At 35.7% G+C, this 17,077-nt stretch overlaps 1 protein-coding gene across 2 annotated transcripts in view; it reads right to left on the bottom strand.

The window, feature by feature from the left end:
* The window catches only part of LOC142342860 (uncharacterized), a 71,279-nt gene that overhangs the window by 30,991 nt on the left and 23,211 nt on the right, over nt 1-17,077 (bottom strand). The window contains exons 8-17 of one of the 2 annotated variants that reach the window (XM_075394493.1): nt 15,743-15,815; nt 14,893-15,032; nt 14,442-14,578; nt 12,442-12,660; nt 7,205-7,409; nt 6,889-7,002; nt 6,019-6,275; nt 5,058-5,298; nt 3,882-3,908; nt 3,403-3,508 (exon numbers count right to left, since the gene is read on the bottom strand). In XM_075394493.1, the coding sequence (XP_075250608.1) occupies nt 3,403-3,508; nt 3,882-3,908; nt 5,058-5,298; nt 6,019-6,275; nt 6,889-7,002; nt 7,205-7,409; nt 12,442-12,660; nt 14,442-14,578; nt 14,893-15,032; nt 15,743-15,815 (1,519 nt within the window). The remainder of the gene's footprint in view (nt 1-3,402; nt 3,509-3,881; nt 3,909-5,057; nt 5,299-6,018; nt 6,276-6,888; nt 7,003-7,204; nt 7,410-12,441; nt 12,661-14,441; nt 14,579-14,892; nt 15,033-15,742; nt 15,816-17,077) is intronic. The other variant, XM_075394494.1, reaches the window with a different exon arrangement.

Raw genomic sequence — 17,077 nt, forward strand, 5'->3', positions numbered from 1 at the left:
TCAGGGATTGTGTGATGCAAGATGACGAGGCTAGATGTAAAGAGGTCAGCCACTAATTCCACTCTTTCTGGAAGGACCTCCACGTTAAGTACGGATGTCTTTGCGTCGACGAACGCGTCGCGATTCCGAGCTCCATCAAAGACGCTGTACTCGAGTCAATTCATATGACGCATCCAGGAAGCTGGGGATGATCTCCTTATCCCAATACGCATGGTGGCCCTACATGCATAGGGAAATTCTCGCTAACACTTCTGATTGTGTTCCGTGCACAGACATTGGTAATAATCTCAAACCTATTATCCCTAAATCTAAATAGCATCCAGATAAACTATGTCAAGAACTTAAAGAGGAAATTCAAATTGACTTTGGAGGTCCAATATTGAATGAAAAAGATAAAGAAATCTACTTTCTAACATGTATCGATCGTTATTCAAAGTACCCTACAGTTGAGATTTTTGAAAAAGCTAATGGGACAAATGTAATAAAATTTCTATGAGAATATGCATATAATCATGGGATTCCACGAACATTACGTTTAGACCAAGCAACCTTTCTAGTGGGTAAACAAGTTACAAGTTACTGCAATGCAAATAATATTGACATTCTCGAAGCTCCTGTAGGCGATCATAGGACTATTGGATTAGTGGAGCGAATGATTCAAACAATAAAAAGGCGTCTGTCCTGCATGAAAGCTGAGAATAAAGAATTCTTTGCTACTTCCATTGCATTTAAACAGATTATTTCAGACCTCCGTTTAACAAAACAGAAAACTACAAATATAACAACATTCGATGCTCTTTTTGGTCGCCCTGCAAATACGCCTTTAAAGAATATTAGTACTGTTCCTTCGAGTCTAAATCTAACGTATGAAAAAAATTTTAATCACCATTTAGATGCTGACGCGGTCCCCGCAGATGATTTCTTCGACGAGTTGAGATGGATCAATCCCAATAGAAGTGACTTGGAGATTGAAAAAAGTGTCGGGCACAACAGGACGCAAGCCGCCACTATCGTAACCCCGATAACAAGGAATCACGACTCATAATACACCCAAAAATTTCAAACCCAATTCCCAGGACTGAGGCATCTTTAAACATGAAACTTGCCCGAAAACTGCCGAACAAGAAGAGAGCAAAAAGACAACTGTAGGAAGTACTCAAACCCGAATCGTATGTAACACATCCTCCCCAACGACAACAATTATTAACGAGCCCGGACGAGCACCTGTAAAAGTTAGGGACAGTGATTTGGCAAAGTTTGGCACTAAAGCCGAGCGCGCCACTAATCTGGGGACTTACGCACAACGCAGACCAGCAACATATGAACAAACGACAGAAACAAAGATCGCCAAGCATAGCAATGACTTGAAAAAACAGAAGAGGGGAGAAAATAAAATCCGCCACCGTCAGCGAGACACCACATCCGTAGTCTCATCCGTAAATTCCAATGTAACCCATGCTTTACCACTTCGTAAACCCACAAAGCCGCAACCTAAACGTCGACGAACCACAGCCCCTCCGAACGAACATAGTGAAAGTACATCTCAAGATCAACCTGGAACCTCATCAGTACCCGCTCCGCCAGTACCGCCACCTCAAGACCAACCCGAATTGTCACTGGTATCATATACTCCATCACAGAACGAAGGGCGGAAGCAAAAACGACCTCAATTCTACGGCTTTACGGAGGCAGACATCTCACCAACTAGTTCATTGACATCTTCCAACCCTTCCAAATCAAAGAAACGTAAGACGAAAATACTAAGCAAGAAAAGTTCAGCAACGGAAGAATCCGTAGTTGCATTAATCCAAAGTGCTGAACAATCTCGTGTTCCATCCCCTCCAAGGCCTGATATCCAAATTGGTCAAGTATCTCCACCCGACTCCCGAATCCGTTACTAGGAATACGAAAAAGAAAGAGAGATGTCAGTATGGGATGCTGAGAACGAAATTTAATGACAACCGATAAAACTTTAAAACTGTTGAAAAAACTATTTCATTTATTTTTGGTCATGTATTCGCTCTGCCAATCCAATTTATTGTGCTTGTGTTTCATTTATTCATTAATTTCATTCTTCAATTCCACAATTAGAATTCTTTTATGTATTCGCATTGCGAATCCCATTTTCGTTGTGTTTTAAAATTCAAATGGCTGCATCCGCCTCGCAACTCCACCAATATAGTATTCAATAGTATATCCAATGTTTGCGCACTTAAATTTCTCCACATGTATTTGCTCTAAAATTGCATAAAATAATGCCTTTCCGTTTATATAATTTTACACTCGTGGCGCTTTTCCGCTAATGATTATGACACTTGTACTGTCCATTCTCCTACACACGTTTAATTTATTTGTGTTGTTCTTTCTAAAAAAATTGTAAATAGATTACAAAATTTTTTCCTGTCATGAGCGAAATGTGATACCTATGGATACATAAATATATATCGAAACCCTTACGTGTACTAAATTATAAATTACCCTCTATTTTAAAATTTATATCATGCGTTTTATAACTAAGGTTATGATGACTTTTATTATTCACATATAATTATATTCCCGCTAGTCTACTAAATTATTTCATAGTTTGTTCATACTATTTTATGTTAAGTAATCATAATCTCGATCAATCTTCTGAATTCAAGTTGTCTCTGCAACTGCTCTTCATTTACTCAAGTTCAACTTAATCCGGATTCATCTAGCGAATTTAGTAAAACACACGTAATTCAGGATTAGCCATGCGATTCCAGAGTAAATTCAATATAGTGTAATCACGCTACTAATCCAATTCAAGTAGCTAACCTAAGCTATAACAGTACCAAACAAAGAACCTGCATTTAATTGATAAAAGAAACAATCTACGAGCATTAGGCTGACATTCAGTTACAATTAAAAGCTAATAAACTCAAAAACGGATCAAAAATTACTAAATAGCCTTAATATCGGATAAAAACTTGAAAAAAAACTTTCAAATTACTGGAAATCAGCTTTTTATCACCAAAAATCATCCAAGCCCTATAAAACAAGCTGAAGCTTCTAAATTTAGTATAATCTATTTTTATAGACGACATCAAACCTTGCGACATCAAACATCTTGAGACATCAAACATCTTGAAAAAGCGACGCATGGACAAAAAAATTTGCTTGATTAGTGGAAACTTTGTTTCACACCTACATTTTGCGATCTGTTTCAAAAGAAAGCTCGAACAATATAACTGCTCTCTCTTTTTTCGCTCTTCCAATTAGTTCACCAAAAGAATTTTTCAAACTTTATTTACTCCCTGTACGCATATACTTGTTTTTCTTTTGCGCATATACTTTTAAAATGCGTCGTAAAAACAGAAAACCATAACCATAATTCGAAATAATAGCCGGAGAGGCTGATCGCGGCTAGTAAAAACTGACCTCTGTAAGCCTTGGACTCATCTTTACCAGGTTGCACTTGTGGTCTCAGATACACTCTCGCCACCACTATTTGGTCTTTAGAGGGCGTGACGTCATCGAAACGGACCTGAAAACAATTAACGATGGCATCAATGTGATTAAAATGAAATGCAATTTGCGACAGTATTTCGGAGAACCAAGTGAAGAGATGCCATTGTCAAATGTAATGTGGATAGAGCAGTAGCATTACAGATGATCTTGAAATAAGAAGGAAGGGGTCTTTCCCATTATAGCCCCCCCCCCCAGCCCCCAAGAATTTATAGCCCCCATTATGGTATGTTTACCATGATTGGGCGGAGGGGGGCTATAGGTTATCTGACCTCTAAGCTGGGGCTATAATGGGAAAGACCCGAAGGAACAATCAATTACCCTACAGCTTAACTTGACAATTTCATTTAAGGTGCGCTGTTTCAGTCGACAATTTTAGCATTTTGATTTACCTGATTATAGAACATTCCAACAGTAATCTAGAGATGAAAATTGCATCTTTTAATTTTAAGTATGTTTTCCATTTCATATACCGCGGAATACTTTACTATACATACATTGATAAAAAATTATTGAATTATTTATTAATATTTACAAATTGGTCTTAAATAGTGCATATTTCATAACATTTCATAACGTTATGAAATATTTCATAACATATTTCATAACAATATTTCATAAACATGAAGCCATATTTAAACAAATCTGCATGACGTTTGCAAAAAGCTCTAAAATTTTATTAAAAATGCTAATATTGTTGATTTCTTTATAAAATACTAATAATTTTTCCATCAAGGTTCGACTGAGGTATTGTAAGCGAACGAACAACCCTGTCTTGTCAGTAGTAGCTTCTATCCTTGTTTTCATTTGATACATCGAAAATTTTTAGCTGTCTGAACAGGTATAACTACTGGGGAAATCGACCACTAATGGATCCCAGCCAGCATATCTTTCCTGCAAACCAAATGCACTAACCAATATTGTGCTAACCAGTTAACATATTTTGTCAAAGAACACTTAATTTAACCAAAAACTACACAAAAATGAACAAATTAGCGTGAAAAGTGTCATTTGCTCACAAAAATTATAATTACAAGCCCCGATGTTATCGAAAACGACCAAAATTCAAGAAAAGTAACTTAAGATTGAAGGGCTTTGAAACAAAATCACACCCAACTTTGTAACATAAATATATCAATCCGCCAAAATTTAGTGAATCAAAAGATTACTTTGGAACAATAACTTTGGAATCCACATTTTTCAAAGTTCATTCCCCGTTCTTGGTTGCCTAACGTTAAAGTTACATGTTTAATCTCAATTGGATCGATTGCAACTTGATTTCTAAATGAGTCACGTTGGTCACGTTTGGACCAAGATCACGTTTATCCAGACTTTTGCAAGCCCAAACCCATTTCCAGACCCTGTAATTGTGGTCTGGAAGCAGACCATATGCGTTCGACTTGGTTCTGATTACTTCAGTCTAGAACCTCGGCCTGCGCCAGACCCAAACTAACAGCACAAGAAAACCAAGCATCAATGAAATTTTCTGGACTTTTAATAACAAAGTGATATAGAGGAAAAATGAAAACGGAACAAACACAAAAAAGTAAATTTCAATTAAGGATAACCTGTTCCTTCCCAAACATGTGGTAGTTGTCCATGTACGTTGACAGCACACTTCGTGACGTCATAGTCACTGGTCCGAAGGGGGTGTTAACGTACTCCCCAGATGTCCGGTAGTACATTGTGAGACGCACTTTGGCCTCACCCGCAGGCACGTTCTTCAGGTAACCCAGAGCTAAGGTGATGGGAATGGGTTCACCCGATATGGATGCAGCACCTTTCCCATAATTTCTCATGCGACCCGGACTATAAATATTTCATTTTTAACAAAAAACAAGTGTAAATGTTTAAACCTAACAAAGTATACAATACCAATCAACCTTTGCAGCAATTTTGATATGCAAAGGTAATTATTTGATTATCTTATGCATAAAGTAGGCTGGATGTTATCTTTTTCCGAACTATTAAATTGAAAAATTTTCATTATGTTTTCACTTCAAGCTATCATGTGTCGAAAAAAAAAGCAAACATAGCCGATTAACGTCGGGCGAATTGCTCTCAAAGAACCGACGAGCGGTTGGTTTCGTCAGAAGCTAGTCACGGTTTAGTGAGCCGAGCTTTAGCTTAATTGAAGAGGTGTGAAGTGAGCGCAGCTGGGGTGCACGGGGGGGGGGGGGGGGGGGTGATGGGGGTGGGCAACAATGGAGGTGGGGGGAGGGGGTAATAGTGGGGAGGGGGGTGGGGGAGGGGTCAACTTCTAAGAACCGCCCTTCACACCATAAGTATAAGCCTCTAAAGCAGTTTCTGTGAATCGCATACTTCGAGACTAGTGAGCTGAAAGGCTCTAAGAGCACTTAATGCCCGCTGCGCGCTACCTGTTTATCCCATTTTTGAGAAAACTCAAATGGGTCAGACGAAAAATCGGTCAAGAAAAAAAATCGCATTAAAAAAGGCCGATACGACTAATATAGTTGCCACAAACTTCGTTTGAGAGCAATTCAACAATAATTTATGAGCATAACTCACACTGGTGGTGCCTCCGAATACTCGTCCCCAGTTGTGGTCGGAGGCGGCATCGAGGGTGGGTTGGGCAAACTTCCACCAATCGTTCTTCCCCTCCTCCCCGAGGACCCTCCACCAGCAGCTTTGTATACGATTGTTGGGTTTCGATATGAAGTTCCACCACCACCACCAGCTGGAAATGCTTGTTGTGTCTGGCTAGGTTGTCTGTTTGCAACAGAGTTGTAGTTGAGAGGAATGTAAGAAGCACCCACGCCATTAAGCTGAATTAGGATGTCACAAGATTATTTTTTTTTTTCATTTTAAAAGTATAGAACTCACTGCCGATCAACAGTTTTTATGCATATTGACAAACTATGAGTTCATCTGTAATTCTTAGTTATTCCATAAACTTTTCCACAATTGAATACTTTCCTCCAAAGTTTAAATTTGGCCTCCATAACCAAAGGAAATTATCGTTTCTGATTGGCATTATTTGGAGAGAAAATAATCGTTTTTTACAATGCTGGTCGTTAACATAAGGAATGGTCTTTTTTATAAAATGCTCTGCTTATTTTATAATGCCAATGTTAATGGAACCAATTATTAAAAGGATTAAAATGGTGAAGGGTCAAATGATAGAGGGGTGAAATAATCGGGGTGAGATGTAGGGGTTATACGCAAACAGGGGTGAAAAACGGGACACCTTTTTAAAGTAAGGAATTGATCATATCAGACCAGATGTGTAACGAAAATGATTGTTTCGATCGGTTTTGAAGCCTAACTATGATCAAGTTATGATTTCGTATTTTTTCCCTTTTATGAAACCGGCTTTCAACGTTTTTCCAGAAATAATCTCGTTCAGTTTATAAGCAAAAGGAAAGAGGGAATATATACATTTATAGTTGGATATTGATACTCCTGATGGTTTTGAGGTCCGAAGCGGACGTTGTTCTGTGTTCCCTTGTCCCTGTAGTTGACCAGTCGGTAGAACAGCTCCATTCCTCCTTCCTGAAAACGTAGTGAAAATTGTTATTTGCTAAGGACATTTCAAATTTATCTTTCAAGGTTATTTGTCGTAAGACTTACTTAAATTGACGCATGTCAATTCAAAATTAACGAGCGGATTGTTTTTGCTGACATACGCACGATCTTCATGTAATCCGACCTCTCAAATAGGTTATCTTAGGAAAATTGGTGTGATGATATTCACCTGAGGAATAGTGTTAAGATCCCTGGGAGTTGTTTCCGGTCTGACGGGAAGTTTTCTCAGCGGAAGTTTCCACCGACCGGAAATGAGTCTGAGTTGGTCATCAAAGAGAAGGATCTTTGTCCACGCAATGGTCTCTAAATCTGCGGTTGTGCTGTTTGTTGCTTGAACTTGCACCAAAATGGTTGTATTCTCAGATGGTTGAATACTACAAAAGTACAACACGAGGAGCTACAACTATCTCTTAAGTTGCGTCTTTGACAAAAGTGTTTTAAATTTAAAACAAGGAGGCTCGGTAATGTGCGATCGCACATAAGTTTCCGACCCCGCTCATCCACAATTTTGGCATAATTGTCTACCAACTGAGGAACAGATAGAAACCCACCAAAATCATGTATTTTTCAAAAAAAAAAATGGTGTATGAACGAAAAGATAGCCTTCAAAGCAAATAACTCAGTGGAGTAAAAAATGATGCATTAGATTGATGAGATATGCCAATATTAAGCAAGCGAGTCAAGACGAACAGCAAAATCAAACAACAACAACAAACATTAATTACATCAATAAATTTATGTCCGTTTTAAAAAACAAAACTTAATAACAAAGTCAAAATAGCGTCAGATAAAATTGAAACTAAACAAAATAACATGTAATTCACCAGAAAAGATATGGGAACAGTCCATAATAAGGCTCAGTAACAATTAGACAATAAAGAACAAAAACAGTAAATTTGAAAAATTCGCTTACTTCTTTTAAAACAATTAATTTCAAAGTAATGAAAACCATTAGAAATCAACTTAAAGATCCCCTAGCTTCACAATTACCACTGTTTCTAAAGATGGGAATTAAAAACTTTCGGTATTCAATTTGTATTCGGTTACAAAAAGAACAACAAAGAGACAACAAACAAAAAGTCAGTTAAATTTTGCCAGAAATCGCTTTCGTAGCAGTAAAGCCAGATTTTGGCGCTCAAAATATGTTAGATTGCACCTTATTTGAGCACGAATAACGTATTAGGTGACCTCTCATTAATGAAACCAGGTAACAAGTAAAGAAAAACGATAAAAATGCAAAATAATTAATAATTGTTTCTTTTTCGAAAAAAATTATTTTCAAAGACATGAAAGCCACTAATTACAAAATGAAATAATTAAATAGATTCATTTATTTTTCAAAAAAGCCCTTGAGACTTGCAATTATCCAGAATATATCTTATGTCTAGAAAAAGAACGTAAATTATGTCAAAAATAAAAAATTATCTTACTTTTTTGTGAAAAACCTGTGTCCAAGCCAGTAAAGTCATAACGAACTCTTTAAAAACATTAGATTTTGTGACACTAATTCCTTTGACAACAATATTGTCATATTTGGTCTGTAATTAACGAGACTAGGTAAAAAACAGACAATAAAACGCACAAAATTGCGACGATAAATTTTTTTTTATTTTGGAAAACAATTGTTCTCAAAGTCATGAAAGCCATCAGCTATCTACTAATATCAGAATATCAGCTCGTCTATTCTTCCATGAACAACCAATGAATTCGGGTCATTGCCTAGGAAAACTCATACGACTAAAAAGACAAAGAAAAAACGATAGCTAAAGACAAAATAAAAAATTCAATTAAATTCTTCGAGTCTATATCCTTAGGGATTTTAATATAATCGATTGTGCCTTATTTTGAAAGCTTATAATGTCATATTTGAACTGTTAATAACGTTATAACGTGACAAAACTAGAAAACGTGAAAAATGGGCAATACCTGAAAATAAAAAGAATGTGAATTCTAGTCGTATCAAAGCCAAAAAACCATAACTTAAGGTGTAAAACAGATATAAATATTGAATTTGAAATCAGTAGAAAGAGGAAGCATTCTTTCAATGCTGGAACTAAGCTAAAAATTGACCAAATTAAGATAAAAATGGAGGCAAAGTTCAATCAGCCATTTTTGTTTAAAAATCAAATATTTTTAGAAGTCAAAACGACCAGAAGCTTTCAAGTAATCAACTAGATACAGTATATTGGAGCTATCGACAAATCCAATTGGAAATGTCATCAGTAAGCTTCGATTTGAAATGTTCTGTTTTTCAATTAGTATATAAGAAAAGATCGAAAATTTTTTTATAAAGAGACCTACTGATTACAATCCGAATTATTTTTGGATTGTAACAATTCAAGATTGGTCCAAGACCAGCTCTGCTAATGTAGTTTGTCCATTAAGAACACTTAATTTTTCGAATGTTATGGATATAGATAATTTGTTAGTTAAAAAATTAAAAGTAAAAGCTGCGAATTTGATAAAAAAAGTAAAGTAAATTTGAGTAAAGTTAGCAAAAAAGCCCAAGTTTTAATTATGGAGCACTAGCAACGGAAGTTGAAGAAGAAATAGGCCCCTGTTTAGCCTACAGAGATTGTGTTATTGGTGTTTGGGTGTGTACTTCCTGCAAATTGAATCAACGTGGACTAAAAAAACTTATTTCTTTCTGTTTTTGATGAAAAAGTCTGAATTTTGAAATATTTAGCCAGAATTTTTGACAAAAAAATAAATAAAACTGGCCAACAATAGTTTTTGTCTTTAAAAATAAAATCAACAAGACTTTTTTTGAAAAATAAATGTTAGCAATATTAGCAAAATTTTAGTCAAAAATTCCGGAAAATGAGAATAAAATCAACGGAATTCACTCTATTTTCTCAAAAGTTTAAACCTCGTTAACTCCCTTTGAAAAACGAAAATCAGAAAAATCTTTTCAATTCTATATTCGATGCTGGACAGGCTTTCTAATGATACTACAGTCTCAATTCTCTACGATGAATATATCGATCGGCCAAAATTGCCTGAACAAAAAAAAAACATTTGGGTATATAGTTCCTCCCCCCCCCCCGCCCCCTCAAGAGGGGTCGGAACAATAAGCAATTTCAGTGCCATGATTAGCAAAATAATTAACGATGCTAATTTAAGCAGAGCTCGGCCAGAACTTTCTCGGTCGGTGTTTGTAATAACACTCTTTTGCCAAAATTTGTGGCTCAGACCTTGTAAAGCTAAAATTTGATAACAATTGCAAATTAGACGTTATCTCTGAAAATTTTACGCGTAAAGGTTTTTGACAATGACCAACATTGCAATACAGTGTGTTTTTTTTTGTTCCGACCCCTCTTAATCGAAGGAGAAAATATAGGCTCGACTGTATATTAATCTGTAAATGTTGGCCAATCGATGTATTCATTGTAGAAAGTTGTGTGGGGAATCGTTAAAAAGTCCTCACGCGTAGAATATATTTTATAGAAGGTTTTTGAGTTTTGTCTTCTCCAAGGAATTATCGACGCTAAAAATTTTCATGAGGACTTGACGCTTTACCCTAACTTTATTCACTTCTATAGGTTTTTTAGAGGAGTCTTTTTTAGACTTTAGCTTTGGATTGTATCAACTTCGGACCGAGTTTTTATTAAAAAGACATCCATAAGTATTGACATTTTTGTCTGCAAACTATTTTCTGTAGGTATACCATAAGAACAAACGATTGGAAAACTTTGCAAAACCTGTAAGAAGTTTTTTTCTTTCTCAATTTTTTAATAAATTGTTAGCAACACAATTTATTCGTCCAAAATTTTTATTAGTTGATAAAGAGAAAAATTTCCTTTTAATAAATTTCTCTGCGAAATGAGATCTTTAATCAATCTAAAAAACTAATTATTTCGCTATTCGAAACGAAAATTTTTTTTCTTTTAATTTTTGGTTTTGTTAAACTTACGGTTTGGATTAAAAACAAACAAAAATATCTTTCAACTATTTTTTTCGCTTTTCTCAAAAAATGTAGTGACAATTCTTGGAAATTCAAATAGTCTTAAATTTTCAAAAAAAATAAGAGTGAAGGCTATAACCTTTAATCAATTTCAATAAAATTTTCATTAAAACGAATGCGAGGTCTGTCATCAATGAGACAAAGTTGAAAGACAACAAAGACAACTGAAATGGACAAAAAAAAAGAAAAATCAATTGACTTTCTGAAATCAAAAGAATTCAAAGTCAAAATCGATTGCCACCACCTGAATACATTATTAAACTTTTTTCTTAGCATTTTCTTAATCCGCTATAGGAGGCCAGTGGGAACAGTTTTTCCTCTCACTTGGGGCAGGAACTGATAAGCCAACAAGAGAACAACAAATACGGACAAGAATAATATATTGAAAATTCTACAAAAACAAATATAGTAAGCAACTGTAAAGCAAAAAAGTTACGGTAAAACAAAAAATTATCTAAATTTTTTTATGGTCATAGTAAAATGTACAAAAAATATCGTTCAAGGATTCAAACAATCGCAACTTCAGAGTAGTTTTAGAACACATGTATCACATTAAGTAGTTTTCACGATACAATGAAAAGCAAAAAATTTAAAAAAAAATTGTTTAAACACGAATGTCTAAATGCACTTTCGCAGCAATTTGGTGCCTTAAATTTGCAGGATTTGTTGTCTCATTATTAGTCCCTGGACCATCAATTCAGTTTGAGCTTTCATTGACTATAAAAAATTGGAAAAATTGCGAACAGATCATCGAAAAACAGGTGCCCCTTTGGATTGCCAGAAAACCCGATGAGATCAATAACAGCTTCGCTATAGCTTCGGGGCTATTAAAATTGAATTAGTTCTGATAACTCAGGATTTAATCAGTTTTCAAACTATGAAGTAATCTTTCTTTCGCTTCAAAAGATTAACGTCGGTTTTCGTGCAAAAATGTAATCAGATGCGATCGGAAAATTACTGGCCTCATTGTTCTAATGGAAGATTTTATTAGAAATCTGCAACATGTCAATGAAAATACCCAACCTTCTCTCTTCTCTCATATATTTCAGTTTAGCAGGCATAATCGAATTTATATTTTTTTCCCTCAAGGAATGCCAATAAAGTGAATTTACCTAAATATGACAATCTCTAATTAAGTGACATTGAATCAAACTCATATTTGTGACAGAGTTGGAATGGATCCTACTTTACAAAAAAAATAACCACACGGATAACTTTATGTGTCTATCAAAACTTTGGGATGTTTTCGGCATTAAATGATCATTAAATTCACATTTAAATTCTGCACGTATATTTCAGTCCACTTGCTGATAATTTTTTACATCTGAGAAGAGCCTGCAGACCATGGTTAAATCCATCAATGTCAATTTCGAATAAGGCCCTTCATTGAGGTATTACAACATTTACTAAAATATTTATAACCGACTGAAGTTATAGCTTACTTGCTGATAACTTGCTCCGTGCCGACTAGTGCAAACATGAGATGATTTGGGTAAAACCCAGCAGTGGATGCCAGTTGAGTCATCTGACACTCTCTCAGTCCCAGAACCTGTTCAGTTCCGAACTCACTGTTGCCTCTCAACAGGACCACCACTAACCGCACACTTCTGTACTGCACTTCTAGGTTGAGCACAAAGTCGTAGTAGATCAGAAAGCCAGCCCTGAATTACATTGTTTTTCCAGATTTGTGCTCAAAACAGTTAAATTAATATACGTTAATCTTTCCAAGAGGGGGAAACAAGACGGTATTTCATGTATCTTGAACTAACTGATTTCTTCATTCTTCAATCTATTAGTGGAAAAATTACTATATTTATGAAAATAAACATCGCCATAAAAGCAGTGTTCAAATGTTTTTCTTCTTTGATTAGTAAAACGAGTGAAGTCATGAAATGCCATAAGACGGAACTCAAAAAATACAAGTCCTCAGATCTGTCTTATCCGAGAGGTCACTTCGTCAACAAAAGTTTAGAAGTTCATTGATAATGTTGATATATAATTGCCTTAAAAACTATTTGAAAACAGTGAAAGAAAAATAAATCACAATAGAAAAGTTTGTAAAAGTTCAAAACAGATTTTCAGAAAATTTGGATTTCAGAAATTTTTTCAGGAAAACTAATTAGAGGGTTTTTTTGAGGACACAACACTTAAATAGATTTAAATACTTTTCTTAAGGACAAAAACACGAACAAAATTGAACTTCACAAAAAAACGCCTTTTTATCACAGTTTTTTTATCAGATGAGTTATGCTTCACATCTTCAGTCTCTCAATCGAAAAAGAAACTGCAAAGTTAGATGCGTTTTCTCTGAAACCTGTCATGGTAGCTCCTTCCACTGAGTAGCTATGAATCTTAATGCAAATATTGCATGTTTTAAGTGTATCAAGCGTTTAAATGTACCTAAGCGTACGAAATTTGGGAAAACGAGAGATACGAAACAATTTCAACAATTGATTCAGTTTTCTGATAATTTTTGCCTAATTTCACTTCTGTACTTCTCAGCAGCTCAGCAGGGGTGTAAGATATCAAGCAAAAACTCGATTAGGCAAAAACATTTTTTGTAGCCATTAGACAAAAATTTTGAACTAATGTTTTGAGGACATTAGGCGAATACCAAATAAAACACTTATGAGTGGTACTTCAAAATGAACTTGGCGCTTCAAAGTTCTCAAGTGTCCCTAGCAAATGTCCCTTCTTGATAATTGCTTGCAAAAACGGTCAAAAATTTTTTATTATTGATCATTTGCAGCACGTCGTTTTATGCTCGTCCAGCATTTACGGCACCTTTTTCCTCGAATTTTTCACGTCCCATAACTCTTAACTGTTTAGAATAAATAAAAGAATATTATTTATTTTTTATGTTTTCGACTCTTTCCTCCGTTTTTTTGCCAAATACTTTTGCCGGAATGTTATTTTAGGGGCAAAAAGATAGCAAAAATGATAGATTTTAAAAAGCTTTATTTACTCATTTTCATTGAAAGACAATTTTTAGGAACACTTACGTACTTTATAGCGTCAAGTGGATTTTGAAGTAACATCCTTAGGTCTTCAAATTGCTATTCGCCTAATGTCCACAAATGTTCAGTTCAAAATTTTTGCCTAATGGCTACAAAAATGCGTTCGCCCGGTCGAGTTTTTGCGCAATATCCAATTCCCCTCTCAATAGGCAGATATTATTCCCCCAGAAATTCCCAGTCCCCAAAGAAACTTGGAGAGTTGGAGCAACAATTTGAAAACGAAAAAACTGAAAAAATGAAATCAATGATTTGTTTTGATAATCAGTGTGACAACATGCAAAGAGTTTTTGACAGCATATAATAAAGTCTTGGAAACTTGGTAAACTGTAGAAATACGAGTCTGCATAGAATAGTTGGAGCTTCTCAATGAAACAATACTTTTTGAAAACTAAACAATTTTGTTTTTATGTTTTTTTTTCACTTACGCAGGATCAAATGGTGCAGGTGGCAGAGCTGGAATCACTGGTGGAGCTGAGTTGCCAAATCCCAGGCTCTCATGTTTTGGTGCATTACCCGAAAACTGCATCGAAGGCATCGGAAGTCCCAAACCAATAGGTGGCTCCTAGAGAGACAAACTCTTTCACACACTTTTGACTATAATACCACTAATACACGCACCTAATAGTTTAAAAAATTTTTTGACAATGACAACAGAACTTCACAAGAAAGAGCGGCTTCGCAGTGAGATTATGTAAGACCTTGGTAGGATCCTGCAATCCAGACTAATGTACCAAAATATGCAATCATGCAATAATCTTCTAAGATTGTTGAAGGATAATACATGACAAGCGTTGATCTGCAAAAAGTCATACAAGATAGTTATGTAAGTTCGACTATGGTTCGACTTGACGTCCATAGTTAGACTTGTTAACTGACCTTGTCCTGACCCTGAAAGCCGTAGAGCTGACTTCTAAGTTTGACCATCTCTGCTTGGTGTTTCATCACCTCCATCTCCTGCTGCATCTTCATCATAGTCAGGGCATGCTGCTTCTGCATCTTCCTCATCTCTTCCGTCTCTTAAAATAAAAATGGCAACCATTGACAACAAAAACAGATTTTAGAGATAGTTTTTATTCCAAGTTTTAGAAATTGTTGTTAAATAAAAAGTTTGAAACCGGTGGGAGGTCGCAAAGTGATTCATATGCATTCCGTAAATTCATTCCCTTTTGATGCAAAAGTTGCGGAAATTGTCTAGAAAAAAGGGGGTATTTTGTCTCGGGGAGGATAAAAGAGTGCGGGAGGGATGGTGATTCGCCTGCAGGGCCCAATATGATGTCAGAATAGGCGGGATATGCGGTACAACATTTCAAGAAAAACGCCCATAAGATCTCCGGTTCAAAAGTGGGGATCCACTGAAAAGACTTTCAAGGATTTAAGCCCGAGGCGACAAATTTGGTCTATGAGTTGGATGCAATGGCACCCAATGAGTGAAATTTATAGGTATTAGCCGCAAGCCTAAATTTCGGATCAGAGATTGGACTTCAATGAGACACTTTTGATGAACTACTTTCTAGCCAGAGTTCTCACCTAACAGTGGACTGCAATGGAAAAAACTTGGGTTTCGATAAATGCTTTGCTAGGCGGAATGTTTATATGAGTTTCTTTATATGCTTAAATGATGTTTGTGTGTTTTCCCTATTTCCAAAGTTGTGAAGGAAACAAGTCTTTTATGCACAAAATATTGTTGGAAAAATTTGCGGTATTGGGGAAAAGTTAAGTAATTTACCTGGATCACGAGGATTGCGTATGTCCTCCAAATGTTGCATCAATCGCTTGTTCTCAAGCTCATATTCCATAAACTAAAACAGTCAGACTCTAGCTCAAGAGGTAATAGAACATGATTTAGCGACGTTTACGTGACTTTGAAACATTTTTGAAGCAGAAGTCAAAAACATATCTCTGAGGTCAGTTGCTGACAAAAAAATCTATTTCATTAAATATTAAAATTCAGTTAAATTCCCAGGTTTACCACCTTAGATGGAACTTTGAAAACATACTAAGACTTATACGGTGCCGTAGAAAACTTATAAAAATTTGAACGGCGCCGTTTAAGGCCGTAATAAGTTTTCTCCTGCAATGTAGCCAAATGATCTAATTACGAATTTCTATAGTTTGACTTTTTAAAAACGATATATAATGAAACGCTCATTTCATAGAAGTCATTTTAATATACTTTTTTGGCACTGGCTTAAACTTTTCTCAACACTGAAAATTACAAAACTTAGTACGGCACCGTATAAAGCCGTACTAACTTTTGTAAGATTTCTAAGGAACTGTTTTCAAACTATAAATTGTTCTGAAAATAGATCCGATGGTCATAAAAATTTACCTCGAAAGAGTTCAAAATTTCAAAACTTCAAGCTCCCCTGAAAAGGCCGGGCCAGGTTTTGGAAGTCTTTTTTCATTTGGCGTCTTGTTTTGTTTGTTTTGGAGAACTGCACACGTACGGTTGTTAACGTGCTATATCAGTACTCCTATAGATAATTTCAGTAACTCCACCACTGCTGGTCTCCAGGCCGGGATGAAAAAGGAGCGGGGTTAAACCACACAGAGCATGCGGAAAAATCTCGAAAAATTGGTTTTTTAACTTGACTTGAGAAATATTCGACAGTTTTTCAGCAGTATCATGTGTATTTAAAGTTGATTTGTCTTATTTTTTCATTTGGTGTCTTGTTTTGTTTGTTTTGGTGAACTGTACGAGTACGGTTGTTAACGTGCTATATCAGTACTCCTATAGTTAATTTCAGTAACTCCGCCACTGCCAGTCCCAAGCTCGGAATGAAAAATGAAAAAGGAGGAGGTAAAATCACAAAATTTATACTGGAAAACTTTCAGCAGTCAGTTTTTTAAAGTTTTAAAGTTTTTTAAAGAGAGTTTTCTGACAGTGTTCACACTATCTCATTTTTAAGGGCACCGTATTAATCTTAGTTTGGCCTTACTACGGCAGCTTATTAGTCTTGATACGGCCTTAGCACGGCACCTTATAAATCTTAGTACGGTTTTTTTCTAAGACTTATACGGTGCCGCAGTAAGGCCTTAGTAAGTTTTCCAAGTCTGGTCA

This window comes from Convolutriloba macropyga, chromosome 7 (assembly GCF_964194025.1).
Source record: "Convolutriloba macropyga chromosome 7, txConMacr16.3, whole genome shotgun sequence".
Lineage (NCBI taxonomy): Eukaryota > Metazoa > Xenacoelomorpha > Acoela > Convolutidae > Convolutriloba > Convolutriloba macropyga.